We start from the raw sequence: 20,223 nt of genomic DNA, 5'->3' as shown, positions 1-20,223 counted from the left end.
TTATATATGTTTTTTTTTCCTTTTTTATTATGCATTTTCGGCCGGTGCGACTTATACTCCGGAGCGACTTATACTCCGAAAAATACGGTAATCGCGATTAAATATTTTAATTGTTTGACAGCCCTAATATTATTACAAATATCAACACAGTGAAATACAATCTGTTAAGGAATGCTGGTTAACGTTCAACCTGTTTCAATATCAAAACAATATTTACCATAAGAAATTGAAAGCGCTAATGATATATCAATACAAAACTCAGCCTTTGACATCTCTCTACAGTCCGCAGTAGTTAGTTTGCAGTAGATTTTACTTGCTGCTGTCATGTAATCAGCACTCTTTGCAAAATATAAAATACACATTCTGAAGTCATATAGAGAATGCTGATGAACTCTCATTTCAACGCTGCATTATTGAGTCCATTAGTTTACATATCACAGTTAAATACGATGGCATTGAGTAAATGTATGTTTCTTTTTCAGGTTATGATCGTCCTCCAGCCGCCCAGTCACACAGAGAGCCAGCATGGCACGGCCGCTCTATCGGCACCACTAAACTACGACTGGTGGAGTTCTCATCTTTCCTGGAAACACAAAGGGACCAAGAAGCAGTCAGTATCACACAAACACAAATACACCCACAGGCATAAACACATACTCACATGACAAATAACCCACAGCAGAGAACAGCGTTAGCCTCCATTGTGTGTTTCCAAGTAAAACTAACCTTGCTAAATCGCTGTCTCTTCAGTCTATCTGTCATGCTGCCACAATGTGCATTCTGTGCCATTTTTCTGCTGCGCACACACAGACAGCAGGCATTCATCTTGTTGATTTTGTCCTGTTCAAAAGCTATACATTGCACACAATATTTTACCAGGCAGTAACAATATTGACTACATTGGCGTTATGCACACAAATCCATGTAAAAGTATTTCAACCTGACATAGCATATATAATTAATTTAGAAAAATATACATTACACTTCTGGGGACTTTTGATTGTATTATCTTCAAAGCCAAACAGGACAATAAAAATCCTTTGAAGGGTGTAAAAACATTTTAGGATTTTTTTTTTGTTTACTTTTTTGCTCACATTTTCTAATGAACTTCAGTCCTAAACATAAATATCAAACATGTAATGTTTTTTTTTGTCTTTTTGGAAGTCATTTTGAGCAGTTAATGTCTGCTTGAATGAGTAAAATAACGAATTATGCATTATGCTAGTTATACAAATGTATACTAATTGGTGTCCTGGGTTCGATCTTTCTGTGTGGAGTTTGCATGTTCTCCCCTTGACTGCGTGGGTTCCCTCCAGGTACTCCGGCTTCCTCCCGCCTCCAAAAACATGCGCCTGGGGATAGGTTGATTGGCAACACTAAATTGGCCCTAGTGTGTGAATGTGAGTGTGAATGTTGTCTATCTGTGTTGGCCCTGCGACAGGGGGGAGACTTGTCCAGGGTGTATAATGCCTTCCGCCTGAATGCAGCTGAGATAGGCTCCAGCTATGTAAAGCGCTTTGAGTCACTAGAGAAAAGCGCTATATAAATATAATTCACTTCACTTCACTTCACCCCCCACTACTCCAAAAGGGACAAGCGGTATAAAATGGATGGATGGATGGTTGTCCAAGGTGTACCCTGCTTTCCACCCGAATGCAGTTGGGATAGGCTCCAGCACCCCCACAACCCCAAGAGGGACAGGCGGTAGGAAATGGATGGATGGATGGAAACTGTGTTATTATATGATCAAAAGGCATTTAAAAGGTTATAAAACATTACATGATTGGTATTTTTGTTTGGAGCTGAAGTCGAGAGATTTGAGAGAGAAAAAAAAAAGTATAATGTTTTATGCCTTTTTGAAAAATAAAGTTCTGTTTGGCTTTGAAGTATTGATGAATAACTGCTCGCGTACCGTACACCTGGGAAATAATTGGGCATAAAATAGCATAAAAAACCCTCTTATGAAAAATCCTGTATATTGGAGTGACATAACAAAAAATACGACCAAAATAATGCAAACATTTAGGACAAAAAAAAGTCAGTCTTTGTCCCATAAGGTTTAAAGAACATCACGGGATTGCATTTAAACAATTCATAATGTTCGAAAAGAAGTCGGAAGAAGCAGAGCTTATTGAAGCCTCCATGTATGTTACTGATAAATCTTTTACACCAGGTGTTTAACATGTGGACACAGGTATAATTTGTGTATTGCATTTTATTATTAAAAAGTGTGTTCACTTCCTGTGTTTAAATGTCACCATTTTCTAATACGGAGAGAAAATAATCGAGCATGTGTAGCAATAGATTGATAGGTAATGCAGTAGTGAAGGAAAGAAGAAAATAAGTACAAGAAAACAATAAGGAGTAAAAAAAAAAAAACGCATGTACTGGAGCTTGTGCAGTGGTAAAAGAAAATAAGAAAAATTAAAAAAAGAAAAAAGAAAATCATAAAGTAAAGAAATAGAATTAATGGTAAATAGAAAATACAACATGTTAAAATAAGTAAAGTGATTAAAGATTAATACATACAAAAATAATATATACAAATGTTAATAATAATTACAATAATTATTAATACAAAATATAGATGTATATTATAACTGGGTTAAGTTCCATTGTGCTGATATTATTGGCCGATAAATGCGTTAAAATGTAATATCGGAAATTAACGGTATCGTTTTGTTTTTTTATCGGTATCGTTTTTTTTTTTTTTTTTTTTTTTTTTTTTTTTTATTAAATCAACATAAAAAACACAAGATACACTTACAATTAGTGCACCAACCCAAAAAACCTCCCTCCCCCATTTACACTCATTCACACAAAAGGGTTGTTTCTTTCTGTTATTAATATTCTGGCTCCTACATTATATATCAATACAGTCTGCAAGGGATACAGTCCGTAAGCACACATGATTGTGCATGCTGCTGGTCCACTAATAGTACTAACCTTTAACAGTTAATTTTACTAATTTTCATTAATTACTAGTTTCTATGTAACTGTTTTTATATTGTTTTACTTTCTTTTTTATTCAAGAAAATGTTTTTAATTTATTTATCTTATTTTATTAATTTTAAAAAAAAAGTACCTTATCTTCACCATACCTGGTTGTCCAAATTAGGCATAATAATGTGTTAATTCCACGACTGCATATATCGGTTGATATCGGTATCGGTAATTAAAGAGTTGGACAATATCGCAATATCGGATATAGGCAAAAAGCCATTATCGGACATCCCTATTTTTAATGTATCTGGCCTGTGTGATTCATTCTCTTCTTCTCCCTCCTCTCTCTAGTACAACAAGCACCTGTTTGTGCACATCAGTCAGAGCAGCACGACCTACAGCGACCCCCTGCTGGAGTGTGTGGACATCAGACAGATCTACGACAAGTTCCCAGAGAAGAAGGGTGGCCTCAAAGAGCTGTTTGGAAAGGGCCCCCAAAACGCTTTCTATCTCATCAAGTTTTGGGTAAGCACTAGTCGGAATTGTATTTTCCTCCTTCCATTTGTTTCCTATTTTATGCCGCAGACAACAACCCATTTAATTCAAGCCCCACATTTAAATTGTCGAGTTGAGGCTCACACATCACTCTGTGGTTTTATCACAGGCCATGTGAGGGCCGTACGCTTAGCTTTTTCACTAGGAGCATTGGTGCTACTAAATAAAAATAAAAACAATAGCACAGAAATTTTTTTGGATCAATACAAAATCTCTTAAATATCACAATTTCATTATTAGCACTTAATGTACACATGTGCATTCATACATATAAACACAATGCCATCATAAGGCCTAGTGCAATCCCCAATTAAACACTGGGAACATCCCTAAACTGTGCTAGCACTGTCGCTATCACTAGTTTAGGGCTGGGAAATAGAGACCAAAATTCATAACCTGATATAGTTTGGCTGAATATCAATGTACGATATATACAGTATCTCAATGTTTTTCCGTAAAGTGAAGTTGTACAAAGTTAAACCCAAATATGTGTGCCAAGTTGTTTTATTTAACCAAATACTTAACATGGGTAACTTTATTGAAATGTTCACGTTACATGTGTAAATGCTCATAACAAATATTACAAAAGGGTCATTATGTTTTTTTTCTACATGTAAAACCCTTCCTTGTGGTCTACAGAACATGTAATGGTGGCTCTTTGGTCAAAATGGTGCATAGATTATGTTTTACAGATCATCTTCAAGGCACCTGTGTCTTCTCCCTGTTAGCCATGTTGTAGTTTTTAGCGCTTCCATATGGAGTCTACTGAAAGATATAAATTAGAAATACATCCATCCATCCATTTTCTACCGCTTGTCCCTTTTGGGGTCGCGGGGGGTCGCTGGAGCCTATCTCAGCTGCATTCGGGCGGAAGGCGGGGTACATCCTGGACAAGTCGCCACCTCATCGCAGGGCCAACACAGATAGACAGACAACATTCACACTCACATTCACACACTAGGCATACATGCTACTTTATATTAGAAATAGCAACAGCGGAGGATGCATGTGCATGTACAGTAAGAGCCAGTCTGCCCCACAACAAGAGGGTAGAGAAAAAGAAGAAACCTACTGACTACAGCTTCCGACTACAATGGCGGATTTGCGCAAAGCTCATTGGGTAAATCTTTGCCATAAATGGAAATGTCCATTAACAAAACTAAATATCTCCACCATGAGTTGATTTTAAATGTTTCGGGACTGATTGGGATTCCAAATACACAAAAACAGGTAGTAACAGGTAATAAAAGTAGGTTTTGCATAATAGGACCCTAACTTGAGAGGTGTTTTGAGTTTAAAAAAAAAATAAAATAAAATAAAAGAAGACAAAGCCTTGAAAATAATTTAAGAAATATAAAATATAATCTTTAAGAAAACATGTATATTCAGGACTGTCTCAGAAAATTAGAATATCGTGATAAAGTCCTTTATTTTCTGTAATGCAACTAAAAACATGGAAATGTCATACATTCTGGATTCATTACACATCAACTGAAATGTTGCAAGCCTTTTATTATTTTAATATTGCTGATTATGGCATACAGCTTAAGAAAACTCAAAAATCCCATCTCAAAAAATTGCCACTATGGAGATGATGATTTCATTTTCCAGCATGATCCAGCAGTGCCAAAACCACTGGTGTACTGACCATGGCATTACTGTCCTCGATTGGCCTGCCAACTCCCCTGACCTGAACCCCATAGAGAATTTGTGGGGTATTGTGAAGAAGAAGCTGAAAGACACCAGACCCAATAATGCAAATGAGCTAAAGGCCGCTATTGAAGCATCCTGGGCATCCATAACACCTCAGCAATGCCACAGGCTGATTGCCTCTATGCCACGCCGCATTGGTGCACTAATCCATGCAAAAGGATTCTCAACCAAGTACTGAGTGCATTAATTGACATTTTCAAATGTTTGATTTTGTTTTGCTGTTATAAATCTTTATTTTTTACTGAGGAAATATTCGAATTTTTTTTGAGATGGGATTTTTTAGTTTTCTTAAGCTGTATGCCATAATAAGCAATATTAAAATAATAAAAGGCTTGCAATATTTCAGTTGATATATAATGAATCCAGAATGTATGACATTTTCATGTTTTTAGTTGCGTTACAGATAATAAAGGACTTTATCACAATATTAAAATTTTCTGAGACAGTCCTGTATGCTCACTTCTTCAGCTAACAAAAACACTAAAGAGCAAAATATGAAATAAAGTGTCTGGTTTAAGAGAACATGTTTAAATGTCACCAGCAACTTGAAAATAATTGACCTTTAACAATGGTGTGTCTAGAGGTTCACATTATTAGAAAACATAAACACAAGGATCACCAAACTGTCAACTGCTTCATGATGCTTTGTGACAGGTGATAATATTGCCATTGTAGCTAAACACTCTAATATTGTGTACATGTGTGTCAATGATTCTTGTGCAAAGTAGTTTTTCCTACAGTTGCAAATCCTTAGCAATGTGATGGGACACCGTGTTAGAAATAGCTCACCACTTTTCCTTCCATGTGTAACTCAACAAGAAAAAGAAGCTAACAGTGATCTTTGTGTTTTTTTTGCTGCTGGGGCAGTTTTAGCATGCAGCTTCACACACTCCTCATAGTGGAGTTTGTGTCAAGTTTTAAGACGGTGAAAAAAATATTGTCTTTACTGACCAGTTCTTTCAACTAAGACGTTGCCTCTTCCGTGTTTGATGACTGAGTGTGTGAGCTCGGAGATCCAGCCCCTTCCCCCCTATGTTCCTGAAGGAGGAGAACGGGCACACACAACTCTGATCAGTGACACGTACGCGTCAATCACTTGTCCATTCGGTTATGGTTACGGTTATTTCGAACATGCTATACAAATGCGCAAACATTTTACTCTAGTTTGATCAACTTTGGATGAATCTATTTTAAGAGCAAAATGCAAATTAAATAATTTAAATCTGTATTTTCACGTGTTCCTTTTTTTGTCAAACTCGCATGAACTATTTCTAGTCGAAAATGCGAGTAAAATGCTTGCACTGTATAGCCCTCCATGTCTTTGTGTTGACGGTTATGTGTGAGAGCGTAGTTGTGTGATGTCTTTCCTCCTGGGATATGGAAGTGGTGGAGTGATGAACACACATTCGCTTTGTTTGAACACCTGCTCGACCTCCCTACTCACATAGCAATATTTCTGAATTTCTGACCTTTAAACCTCTCTAGCGCCCCAGAGCGTCACTGTTCTGATAATCTATTAACAATTTACCTGAGTAAATATACCGTCAAAACCATTCTAAGCACTGTTGTGTAACGTCTGGACAGAATATTTGATACTGAGTAATAAGCAATATGATGTATGTATGTACAGTACCAGTCCTAAAATTAATTTAAAAACAAGCATTTTTCATGAAACTTTACATTACTGCATGAAATCAACTATTTCATGCAGGAATGTTTAATCACATCATTTAGAACTGAAACTTATGAAAAGACCTTAAACATAAGTGAGTGATGTGTTTATAGTTTATTCCTGCATGTTCTCAACAATTATTTTCCTTCCCCTTTGGCAGGCGGACTTGAATTACAACGTACAAGAAGACCCGGCTGCCTTCTACGGCGTCACCAGCCAGTATGAGAGCTCGGAGAACATGACCATCACCTGCTCCACCAAGGTGTGCTCCTTTGGCAAGCAGGTCGTCGAGAAAGTGGAGGTAAGAAAAAAGGCATCTCTCTTGAGTAAGACATGTTAGGTTGATGTCTTACTTTGTTGAAAATGTTAAACTAGCACAGATTTCATGACTCTTTTCATCAATATTAGTACAAGTTGTACATTTAAGTCATACACGAGGTAATAATAGCTATTAAAAACAGGGTGGGCCAAAAGTATAACTATATAATGCATATGTTCCTTCTTGACTGCACTTAAATGTAGAATATATGTAGAATATATTTCTATTATTCATATATGATATATGATATATATAATGTACTATATATATTATTTATTATTATTATTGTCTATTGTGAGCGAACTGTGGTGCTGAATTTCCCCCAGGGATCAATAAAGTACTTTGTATTCTATTCTATTCTATTCTAAGTAGGTATACTATACTGTACACTTTTTTTAATACATTGACTAAAGATGTCCTAATCGGATATTGATATTGGTCCGATATCAGCAAAATGAGTATTGGCTTGCATGTAAAATATCCCCACACAAATGCTCCGATACAAGCAGTCTAACACAGCCAGTTATCATCTACATGTCCTCACATAAGCACACAAGTTTGATCTTTTCTCTTATTTTAGTAAAGTAATTTACAAAAGGTAAAAACATAGTACGGTAGGTTATAGGCTAAGCCCACAACAGTTAAGCACACAAGCTCGACAGATGTAATAAACGTCTTTAATTTAACAATATTAAAGTCTAAAATTACAGTATAGCCATTATACTTACACATACAAGGTCGACAAGGTAGAAGTGTATTATTTAGGATTAGTGTGGCCACTAGGTGTCGGCAGAAAAGCCAATTACTACTCCACTTGAACTTAAGGATACCGTACCTTAAAGGCCTACTGAAATGCGATTTTCTTATTTAAACGGGGATAGCAGGTCCTTTCTATGTGTCATACTTGATCATTTCGCGATATTGCCATATTTTTGCTGAAAGGATTTAGTAGAGAACATCGACGATAAAGTTCGCAACTTTTGATCGCTGATAAAAAAGCCTTGCCTGTACCGGAAGTAGCAGACGAGTAGCGTGACGTCACAGGTTGTGGAGCTCCTCACATCCGCACATTGTTTACAATCATGGCCACCAGCAGCGAGAGCGATTTGGACCGAGAAAGCGACGATTTCCCCATTAATTTGAGCGAGGATGAAAGATTTGTGGATGAGGAAAGTGAGAGTGAAGGACTAGAGGGCAGTGGGAGCGATTCAGATAGGGAAGATGCTGTGAGAGGCGGGTGGGACCTGACATTCAGCTGGGAATGACTAAAACAGTAAATAAACACAAGACATATATATACTCCATTAGCCACAAGACAACCAGGCTTATATTTAATATGCCACAAATTAATACCGCATAACAAACACCTCCCCCCTCCCGTCCATATAACCCGCCAATACAACTCAAACACCTGCACAACACACTCAATCCCACAGCCCAAAGTACCGTTCACCTCCCCAAAGTTCATACAGCACATATATTTCCCCAAAGTTACGTACGTGACATGCACATAGCGGCACGCACGTACGGGCAAGCGATCAAATGTTTGGAAGCCGCAGCTGCATGCTTACTCACGGTACCGCGTCTGCGTATCCAACTCAAAGTCCTCCTGGTAAGAGTCTCTGTTGTCCCAGTTCTCCACAGGCCAATGGTAAAGCTTGACTGTCATCTTCCGGGAATGTAAACAATGAAACACCGGCTGTGTTTGTGTTGCTGCAGTCGGCTGCAATACACCGCTTCCCACCTACAGCTTTCTTCTTTGCTGTCTCCATTGTTCATTGAACAAATTGCAAAAGATTCACCAACACAGATGTCCAGAATACTGTGGAATTTTGCGATGAAAACAGACGACTTAATAGCTGGCCACCATGCTGTCCCAAAATGTCCTCCACAATCCGTGATGTCACGCGCTGACGTCATCATACCGAGACGTTTTCAGCAAGATATTTTGCGCGAAATTTAAAATTGCACTTTAGTAAGCTAACCCGGCCGTATTGGCATGTGTTGCAATGTTAAGATTTCATCATTGATATATAAACTATCAGACTGCGTGGTCGGTAGTAGTGGGTTTCAGTAGGCCTTTAAGTCCATTCCAGAAGGTGTTTTATTCCTACCTGTATAAGATATCCCCCTGGGAGTTTGGACCTTCCTGCAAAATTTTATACATTTAGTATCCCACGGATATATTGCTATAATTTTTTTCTAAAGGAAAATGAATAGTATTAATACAATGTATTTGCATGTGAAAAACATAGTTGCCCATAATTATTCGATCAGATGAATTGCTAGACAAATAAGTTTGAAAGTGGATTTGATACTGTATTTATTTTTTCTACTTGACTGTTATTTGTTTATAATTTACACATTTACTGCACAGAGCAGTTTGTGTTGCTATGTCGAATATAAAGAAAAGCAGATAAATCAGACTACTGTCAGACTCCTCTATCTCAATGAAGTCAGACATTTGCTCTAAATTTGCGAGTAGGTAGTAGTTGTGTAATAATAATAGTTTCTCTGTATACAAACTATCCATCCATCCATTTTCTACCGCTTATTCCCTTTGGAGTCGCGGGGGGCGCTGGAGCCTATCTCAGCTACAATCGGGCGGAAGGCAGGGTACACCCTGGACAAGTCGCCACCTCATCGCAGGGCCAACACAGATAGACAGACAACATTCACACTCACATTCACACACTAGGGCCAATTTAGTGTTGCCAATCAACTTATCCCCAGGTGCATGTCTTTGGAGGTGGGAGGAAGCCGGAGTACCCGGAGGGAACCCACGCAGTCACGGGGAGAACATGCAAACTCCACACAGAAAGATCCCGAGCCCGGGATTGAACCCAAGACTACTCAGGACCTTCGTATTGTGAGGCAGATGCACTAACCCCTCTGCCACCGTGAAGCCCTATACAAACTATATTTTATTATATTGTGTTGATGTTGTGTTGTTATGTTATAGTTTGGTCAAAAGTTGTGCTTTGAAAAAAGATATATGATAATATTCAGAGGTGTTGATTTAATAATAGCATGTGTGTTATTGTGGTTTCGGGTTGCATGATATAGAAGTTCTTAACCTTGTTGGAGGTACCGAACCCCACCAGTTTCATATGCGCATTCACCGAACCCTTCTTTTTTTTCAAATTCAAGACAAAGTTATTAAATGTTTTTGGTAACACTTTAGTATGGGGAACATATTCTAAGTAACAAAGACTTAATTTAGAGTTTTTTGGACACTAGGGCAACATATTCTAAGTAACAAAGACTTAATTTAGAGTTATTTGGTTCGGGTTAGGGCCAGGGTTAGAGGGTTAGGGTTATAATAAGGTCATGCCGAATAAGGCATTAATAAGTACTTAATAATGACTAGTTAAGAGACAATATTTTACTAATTTGCATAACAGGCAACTAATTAATGGTGAATATGTTCCCCATACTAAAGTGTTACCATGTTTTTTTCACTGGTGCATAAAATGAACCGTGCATGAACATCACCTTGTTCAAACAACAAAACCAACACAGTGCATAAACTCACAACAAATTACACACCTGCAAATCAGTCTGACTTCTGCTGTTGCCGTATCCGTAATACGCCGATAGGGAGAAGTTTTTATTTACACGATGAGTCGGTTGTGTCTTTACCTCCGCCGAACCCCTGAGCCCGACTCACCGAACCCCTAGGGTTTGATCGAACCCAGGTTAAGAACCACTGCTGTAAATGATATTAATTTGGCCAACGATAGAGCTTTTAATAGTATTGTTACATTCTGATAATACATATCTTATAGGTATTATATCAGGACAAGGAAACGCTAAACATGCTACACTACACACCGTATGCTAAACGGCATGTAAACAGAAGTAAATATTAACAGTAACGATACCAAGTATAGTATCAGTATATGGCAGGGCTGTACGCTTAACTTTTTCACTTGTCGCACTGGTGCTACTAAATAAAAAAAAAAAGAGTAGTACAGAACATAAAATTAGTAGCAATATGACATGTCTCAAATATGACAATTTCAATATTAATACTGATCGTACACATGTGCGCTCATACATATAAACACTACGCCATCATAAAGCCTACAGTAACACTCAATTAAACACAGAGAACATCCCTAAACTGCGCTAGCACTGTCGCTAACACAAGTCTAGGGCTGCGTGATATGGACCAAAACTCATATCCCAATATTGTCTGGCCCATAAATTAACCCAGAAATGGAAATATCCGTTGACATAACTAAATATCTCTACAATGCTTGATTTGAAATTTTCGAGACTCGTGGGGATCCCAAATACACAAAAACAGATACCAACAAGTACAAATATAAGGTTTTGCATTACAGGATCCCAACTTAAGAGGTGTTTTGAGAAAATAAAAAATAAAAAGTCTTGGAAATAATGTAAGCAAAAATGTAATCTTTAATGTTCTTTAAAAAACATTTAGCTATGCTCAATTCTTCAGCTAACAAAAACACAAAGGAACAAAAATGTGAAATGAAGTGCCCTGGTTTAAGAGGACATGTTTAAACGTCAGCAGCAACATGAAAATAATTGACCTGTAACAATAAATATTGATATAGGACATACATTCAAAGATTTTAGCCAGGAACACCAACCTGCCAAATGCTCCATGATGCTGTGTGACAGGCTATGTCCTGAAAATTACTTTAAAAAGGTCATTCATTCTAGTTATTTGTTACTTTACCAAAAAAAGTAATTGATTTACTAACGGAATTACTCTTTAATAAATGTAAATAATTACTGTGGAAAGTAATTATTGCGCTACTTGAAACAATATCAAATATCTGACATAATGCAGTTGAGATAAGTGTGTGCGTCTGTGTGTGTGCATTTTAAAAGGCGGTGCCTGTTGCCTCGTGACGTGTGACATCAGTGAGTCCATGCTCAGTAGTCTTTTTGTTAGCCTAGCAGGCTAGCAGTAGCAGTCTGACGGCAGCTATTTTTAATCTTTCACTGGTTTGTTACCTCTGCTTAATAAATAGATTGAATGTGCTTCTATGGCTGCATGTTCTTGTCAACAAACGGGGTATTGTTTGGATGGCAAGTTTGACAATTCAATCATTGATTTATTGTTCAATATTTCCTCCCTCGTAATTGTATTGCATGTTCGAAATAAACTGAAACTAACAAGCTAACTTACGCTTGTATTGTCTATATCAGCTGGGATGGGCTCCAGCTTACTCATGCCCCTTGTGAGGGTAAGTGGTACGGACAATGGATGGATTTTTGTCAGTACGATGACACAATTTGAAGTGGAAGGACTTGCTCATGACTGTCTTTTCTCTTCTCATTTAGACGGAGTATGCCAGGTTTGAAAATGGACGTTTTGTCTACAGAATCAGTCGCTCTCCAATGTGTGAATACATGATCAACTTCATCCACAAGCTTAAACACCTGCCAGAGAAATACATGATGAACAGCGTCCTAGAGAACTTCACTATTCTGCTGGTGAGAACGTCAGACAGCGTGTGTGTGTGTGTGTGTGTGTGTGTGTGTGTGTGTGTGTGTGTGTGTGTGTGTGTGTGTGTGTGTGTGTGTGTGTGTGTGTGTGTGTGTGTGTGTGTGTGTGTGTACTTGTATTTCTACCCTTCTTGAGACATCAACAAGGAAAAGTACCTTCCATATTAGGACATAAATCATGGTCCCAATACAGAAAACCATTGCATCTAATCAAGAATGTCTCATTTGTGTTGTGGTGGTGAAATCTATCAAAATTAGGGTGGTCACAAAAAAATATATACAAGTGTGTGTAAAAATTTAAAGTGCTCCCCCTCTGGCCAACATATGTAATAAGTGTGTGTAAGAAATTGAAATGCGCCACCTTTGGCCCAAAAAAAATGTATATAGAGACATACTGTAAGTTAAAGTTAAAGTACCAATGATTGTCACACACACACGAGGTGCGGCAAAATTATTCTCTGCATTTGACCCATCTTGAAGTAAATAATGAATATTAAAAAACAATTACAAAATAAAATAATAATAATAATTAATGAACTAAAAGCAGTCTTTTTCTCACAATGCGTCAACTTTTTTATTATAAAATTGGGAACAATTTCCCATATTCTTTCTGTTTCTGTAATATTGCAATATTTTCTCGTAAAATTATTACTTTTATATGTAAAATTAGTACTTTTTAATGCAAATGGGGACAATTTAGACATTTATCACAATATTGTCATTTTTTTGTTATTCTTATAAAACAGTGACATTTTTTGAGTAAAATTAAGACTGTTGTTATAATTTTGCCAAGTAAAATTCAGATTATTATTATTATATTGCCAACATTTTAAAGTTGTGACTTTTGTCAAATAAAATGACGACTCTTTTCATAAAATTGCCAAAATGTTAAGCTTTTCTTGTAAAATTGCAACTGCTATTGAGTAAAATTCCAACTTTTATCATAATATTGCACAAATGTTCAGTTTTTCTTGTAAAATTTTGACTTGCGTTGAGTAAAATTATGAATTTTATTATAATACTCTATTATTATAATAGAGGTAGGCATTTTTCGGAGGTCTCAAGAAGGTTACAAATACATGTGTGTGTGTGTGTGTGTGTGTGTGTGTGTGTGTGTGTGTGTGTGTGTGTGTGTGTGTGTGTGTGTGTGTGTGTGTGTGTGCGTGTGTTTTGTCAAATACACAAATGAATCACTTATGGTTGTTCATACTTTGGGATTTCAGGTGGTGAGCAACAGAGACACTCAGGAGACGTTGCTTTGCATGGCCTGTGTGTTTGAGGTGTCAAACAACGAGCATGGAGCACAGCACCACATCTATCGTCTTATCAAGGAATAACACACTCGCACACATATGGCCTTTTTTTTTTAGACATGTCTGAAAATACATTCTGTAAAAGTGTCTTTCAACCAACAACACTAGTAAGAAAAAATGATGCGCGGTCACAACTATGACACTGATTTTTTAATCCATAGCAGATTTATCTTTAAACGTTTCCCCAACACAATCATTCCAAAAAGTGTATAAACAGTGGTACCTTGGTTTTCCTTTCAAAAAGGACTGAAAACGAAATCCATTTCTCCCATGAGAAATAATGTAAATCCTAATAATCCGCTCAAAAAAAAAAAATGAACAGAAAACTTATTTTATTGAGAATATTTGTAGTTTTACATGCAGAAAACAATGCAAAATACACAAAGACTGCGAGGAGCACGGAGGGAGGGAGAACTTTGCTATGAGTTATTTATTGAATTCCATAGTGTTTCTCATCTTCTTTATCAAAGTGCTGGCACTTGAAACTTTTCTTGCCCCCATAGTGACTTATTCTTCAGCTATTCTCCATAAAGACACAATAAGACTGAGTCAGCAATGCATGGGATTCTTTGTGTGGGCACTCAATAATGACTTACTAGTGTTTGGCAGTACCGTACAATAACAGACTGTAAACAGAAACCTGGGCGAGTTTTTTTAAAACCAAATCTTTCCAAAAGTGGGTTGTACGAAAACCGAGGTACCACATGGCTCATGAGCTACTCCAAAATCCATCTGATTACATGAAAATTGAGGCTTTCCGAACATTTTCATCATCCAACAAATTGCTTCTCCATTCACTTCTACTTCACTGATGAGAAATACAAGTTATTTGACTTGTGAAGTCAAAACAAAGTAAAAGTAATTAAGGAAGTATCATTGTAGCAATTTTTTTTTGCAAAGTCATATCTCATTCTGTGTGTGTGTGTGTGTGTGTGTGTGTGTGTGTGTGTGTGTGTGTGTGTGTGTGTGTGTGTGTGTGTGTGTGTGTTCTGGCAATGCTTACTTAATGGGGACATCGCTCTGTTTACACAGTCACCTTTAGGGGACCTCTGACGGTATGGGGACAAAAAAACAGGTACCTTAAAGCAGTAGTCCCCAACAACCGGGCCGCGGCCCGGTACCGGTCCGTGGATCGATTGGTACCGGGCCGCACAAGAATAAAAAAAAATAAAAACTTTTTTATTTTATTATTTTTTTTAAATTAAATCAACATAAAAAACACAAGATACACTTACAATTAGTGCACCAACCCAAAAAACCTCCCTCCCCCATTTACACTCATTCACACAAAAGGGTTGTTTCTTTTGGTTATTAATATTCTGGTTCCTACATTATATATCAATATATATCAATACAGTCTGCAGGGATCCGTAAGCACGCATGATTGTATTTTTTTAATGACAAAATAAAAAAATTCCGTTGACCGGTCTGCAGTTACAAAAAGGTTGGGGACCACTGCCCTAAAGGTAAACTTTTTTAAATGATAGTCAATCCATTCTGAAGATGCCTAAGTGATTTTTAAGCTTTGGCCTATAAAACATGTTTACTGGTTAGTTTGAGTGAGAGACATTTGCACATTTTTTTTTTTTTAAATGGTCCTCAGTAGTCACTACAATTGTGTGTGAATTATGCAAAATTATTAAAATTTGGTCCCCATGAACCATATTAACTCTTTTCCCCCCAGGGTCCCCAGTAAGAATGATCAGCACATTACTTCATCAATCCAGAGATTTAAAGATGTGTATGAGCTAACTGGGCAGTGGCCATTTTACCTAATTTTTTTTATGCCTCCACAACCTGTAGAAAGGGTCATCCCCACAAGTGATGATCAAAAACTTGGTCCCCATTCCAAATTATAACCTGTGTGTGTGTGTGTGTGTGTGTGTGTGTGTGTGTGTGTGTGTGTGTGTGTGTGTGTGTGTGTGTGTGTGTGTGTGTGTGTGTGTGTGTGTGTGTGTGTGTGTGTAATCAGATCTGCGTGTCTGTTTTAAGATTCATGTGTGTTCGTGTTGCAATTTGTGTGTGTGTGTAAAAACGTAATCTGTCTGTGTCTTTGTTTGGATAACAGAATTGTGTGTGTGTTTGTAGAATTTTTTTTGTCTAAACTAGAGATGTCCGATAATATAGGCCTGCCGATATTATCGGCCGATAAATGCGTTTAAATGTAATATCGGAAATTATCGATATCGGTTTTGTTTTTATCGGTATTGTTTTTTTCAGTTTTTTTATTTTTTTATTAAATCAACATAAAAAACACAATATACACTTACAATTAGTGCACCAACCCAAAAAAACCTCCCACACTCATTCACACTCATTCACACAAAAGGGTTGTTTCTTTCATTTATTAATATTCTGGTTCCTACATTATATATCAATATATATCAATACAGTCTGCAAGGGATACAGTCCGTAAGCACACATGATTGTGTGCGCTGCTGGTCCACTAATAGTACTAACCTTTAACAGTTAATTTTACTCATTTTCATTCATTACTAGTTTCTATGTAACTGTTTTTATATTGTTTTACTTTCTTTTTTATTCAAGAAAATGTTTTTAATTTATTTATTTTATTTTATTTTATGATTATTTTTTTAAAGTACCTTATCTTCACCATACCTGGTTGTCCAAATTAGGCATAATAATGTGTTAATTCCACAACTGTATATATCGGTTGATATCGGTATCGGTAATTAAAGAGTTGGACAATATCGGAATATCGGATATAGGCAAAAAGCCATTATCGGACATCCCTAGTTTAAACTAAGACACACAATCGCAACACAAACAGATTTTTTTACACACACAAATCGCAACACGGACAGACATTTTTTTTGCCCCCACACAAACACACACACACACACCAATTTAAACACAAACACTCAAATCACAACACTGACAGAAACACAAGTACGCGCACACAAGTATAAACAAAGACACAAAAAAAAGCAACACGGAAAGACATATTTTCTGTACACACAAACACAGAAATCTTAATAAAGACACACAAATTGCTACATGAACACACAGATTATTTTTGCACACACACACACAAATTAGAACACATACATCTATATCTGATCACACACAGATTGAGATAAGCATTTGCAAATGATTTTTGTTATTTACAATAATAATTCCATCAATAATGTTGCCCCCAAAGATGGACACTAAAGGTCAGACCCTGTGTATCATCAATAACACTGGATGAAATAATACCACTATGTTGTCATATAATAACACAACACGTGGTTTTCTAAACGTAGCAATGCTAAATTGTGTGAGTGGCAGTCTTGCGCACAAAAAAAGGTTTGTCCCAAAGAAAATCTTTTTTTTATTTATTTATTTTAAAACATTTGTGTATGTTTCTTCAACAAAAGAAAAAAAGATTAGTCTCTACATTTTGGAAATTTGATATAAATAGCATATTTCCTCTATTTTAATTCCAGCAACACAATCTAAAGTGTATGTTGATAAGAAGTTATACGACAAATTTAAACAATTCAGGTACATTTATGTGCAACATTTTGAAGCATTGAGAATTGAAGTAAACTAGAAGAGTCACTGCAGGGGAGAATGTTAGCTAAGGAAGTCCACTTCCACTTGCCTGCTTGAGCTTGAACATCACAGTTTTCTTTCCTACTTGTTGACCGGAGCACATTCAAATGATTCAAGTGTTCTCTCCTCTCATTATCAATGAAGTAAAACCAAAAAAAGCGTGTGCACTGTAGCAGGTGATGTTTGCCGGTGTGTCCATGTCATGCCTTTAGCAGCATGAAGTGCCTTTTGTCTGGAAACAACAAGTGTCTTCTTGGTCAGTGTCTTTGCTCAGTGATATTTTCCTTTCATGAGTGGGAATTGAAAAACATAAAACTTTTTGGTTTATTTGAATTGAATTTCACACCTATGATGATTTTAATCTACATGTCAAACTCTTCCATGTGTTCTAGATCATATGTATTGGATATGCTGCGGCGTACATTTTGCTAAACAGTCCTTTTTTTTATAAGTCTATGAGTCTGTCTGCAAGATGATCGATTCTGGAGGCGTTCCCAGATTGTACAAAACCCCAAACCAGTGAAGTTGGCACGTTGTGTAAATGGTCAATAAAAACAGAATACAATGATTTGCGAATCCTTTTCAACTTATATTCAATTGAATGGACTGCAAAGACAAGATATTTAATGTTCCAACTGAGAAACTTAATTTTGTTTTGCAAATAATAACTTACAATTTAATGGCAGCAACAAATGGCAAAAAAGTTGGCACAGGGGCGTTTTTACCACTGTGTTACATGGCCCTTCCTTTTAACAATACTCCGTAAACATTTGGGAACTGAAAAGACCAATTTTTGAAGCTTTTCAAGTTAAATTTTTTCCCATTCTTGCTTGATGAACAGCTTAAGTTCTTCAACAGTCCGGGGGTCTCCGTTGTGGTATTTTAGGCTTCATAATGCGCCACACATTTTCAATGGGAGACAGGTCTGGACTACAGGCAGTACCTACACTATTTTACTATGAAGCCACACTGTTGTAACATGTCGCTTGGCATTGTCTTGCTGAAGTAAGCAGGGGCGTCCATGATAACGTCGCTTGGATGGCAACATATGTTGCTCCAAAACCTGTATGTACCTTTCAGCATTAATGGCGCCTTCACAGATGTGTAAGTTACCCATGCCTTGGGCACTAATACACCCCCATACCATCACAGATGCTGGCTTTTCAACTTTGCGCCTATAACAGTCTGGATGGTTCTTTTCCTGTTTGGTCCGGAGGACACGACGTCCACAGTTTCCAAAAACAATTTGAAATGTGGACTCGTCAGACCACAGAACACTTTTCCACATTGCATCAGTCCATTTTAGATGAACTCGGGGCCCAGCGAAGCCGGCTGCGTTTCTGGGTGTTGTTGATAAAAGACTTTCGCTTTGCATAGTAGTTTTAACTTGCACTTACAGATGGAGCGACCAACTGTAGTTACTGACAGTGTTTTTCTGAAGTGTTCCTGAGCCCATGTGGTGATATCCTTTACACACCGATGTCGCTTTTTGATGCAGTACCGCTGGAGGGATCCAAGGTCACAGGCATTTCCGCTTCCGTGCAGTGATTTCTCCAGATTCTCTGAACATTTTGATGATATTACGGACCGTAGATGGTGAAATCCCTAAATTCCTTGCAATAGCTCGTTGTGAAATGTTGTTCTTAAACTGTTCGACAATTTGCTCACACATTTGTTCACAAAGTGGTGACCCTCGCCCCATCCTTGTTTGTGAATGACTGAGCATTTCATGGAATCTACTTTTATACCCAATCATGGCGCCCACCTGTTCCCAGTTCACCTGTGGGATTTTCTAAATAAGTGTTTGATGAGCATTCCTCAACTTTCTCACTCTTTTTTGCCACTTGTGCCAGCTATTTTGAAACATGCTGCAGGCATCAAATTCCAAATGAGCTAATATTTGCAAAAACTAACAAAGTTTACCAGTTTGAACGTTAAATATCTTGTCTTTGTAGCATATTCAACTGAACATCGGTTGCAAATCATTGTATTCTGTTTTTATTTACCATTTACACAACGTGCCAACTTCACTGGTTTTGGGGTTTGTAAATGAAACCATGCCCACACTCTCCAAAAGTATTGTAATTTATCCTTTGAAACTTATACAGTACACTGTTTAATATCTTGAAGCCCTTTAATCAGTCCGCTATTCTTTGCTGATTTATTTTGCATGAAACTTATGATTTGATACTTTGGCATTGTTTAACAGGAGTATCCTACATTGTAACAACTTTTATACATCAGCAGGGACAAACTTCATCATGGGAACCTTTTAAAAACAGACTGCGCTCCGGCCAGTTGTTAAAAAAACCCCCAAAAAAACATTGTGAGGTTGTGTCCTGAGTCAGAAAGACATGTCAATCTTTTTTTATATATACTCTTACGTGTATATATAATGCAACAACATTTTGTTGTTATCGGTACTGAAAAGTTCAAATTTGAATGACAATAAAGGAAGTCTAAGTCTTAAGATACAACACCCATCCATCCATCCATCCATCTTCTTCCGCTTATCCGAGGTCGGGTCGCGGGGGCAGCAGCCTAAGCAGGGAAGCCCAGACTTCCCTCTCCCCAGCCACTTCGTCCAGCTCCTCCCGGGGGATCCCGAGGCGTTCCCAGGCCAGCCGGGAGACATAGTCTTCCCAACGTGTCCTGGGTCTTCC

The 20,223-nt window shown here is 37.3% G+C and overlaps 1 protein-coding gene across 1 annotated transcript in view; it reads left to right on the top strand.

Moving 5' to 3' along the window:
• The window catches only part of LOC133612411 (transcriptional enhancer factor TEF-1-like), a 146,895-nt gene extending 127,453 nt beyond the window's left edge, over nt 1-19,442 (top strand). Inside the window, exons 8-12 of the mRNA XM_061969801.2 lie at nt 483-610; nt 3,295-3,468; nt 7,044-7,184; nt 12,525-12,677; nt 13,913-19,442. Of these exons, the coding sequence (XP_061825785.1) occupies nt 483-610; nt 3,295-3,468; nt 7,044-7,184; nt 12,525-12,677; nt 13,913-14,026 (710 nt within the window). The 3' untranslated portion in view covers nt 14,027-19,442. The remainder of the gene's footprint in view (nt 1-482; nt 611-3,294; nt 3,469-7,043; nt 7,185-12,524; nt 12,678-13,912) is intronic.
• Nucleotides 19,443-20,223: the final 781 nt, after the last annotated feature.

This window comes from Nerophis lumbriciformis, linkage group LG10 (genome assembly GCF_033978685.3).
Source record: "Nerophis lumbriciformis linkage group LG10, RoL_Nlum_v2.1, whole genome shotgun sequence".
In the NCBI taxonomy this organism is placed as follows: domain Eukaryota; kingdom Metazoa; phylum Chordata; class Actinopteri; order Syngnathiformes; family Syngnathidae; genus Nerophis; species Nerophis lumbriciformis.
Note: the sequence above shows the minus strand (reverse complement) of the source record. Positions and strands in the feature narration are given on the sequence as shown.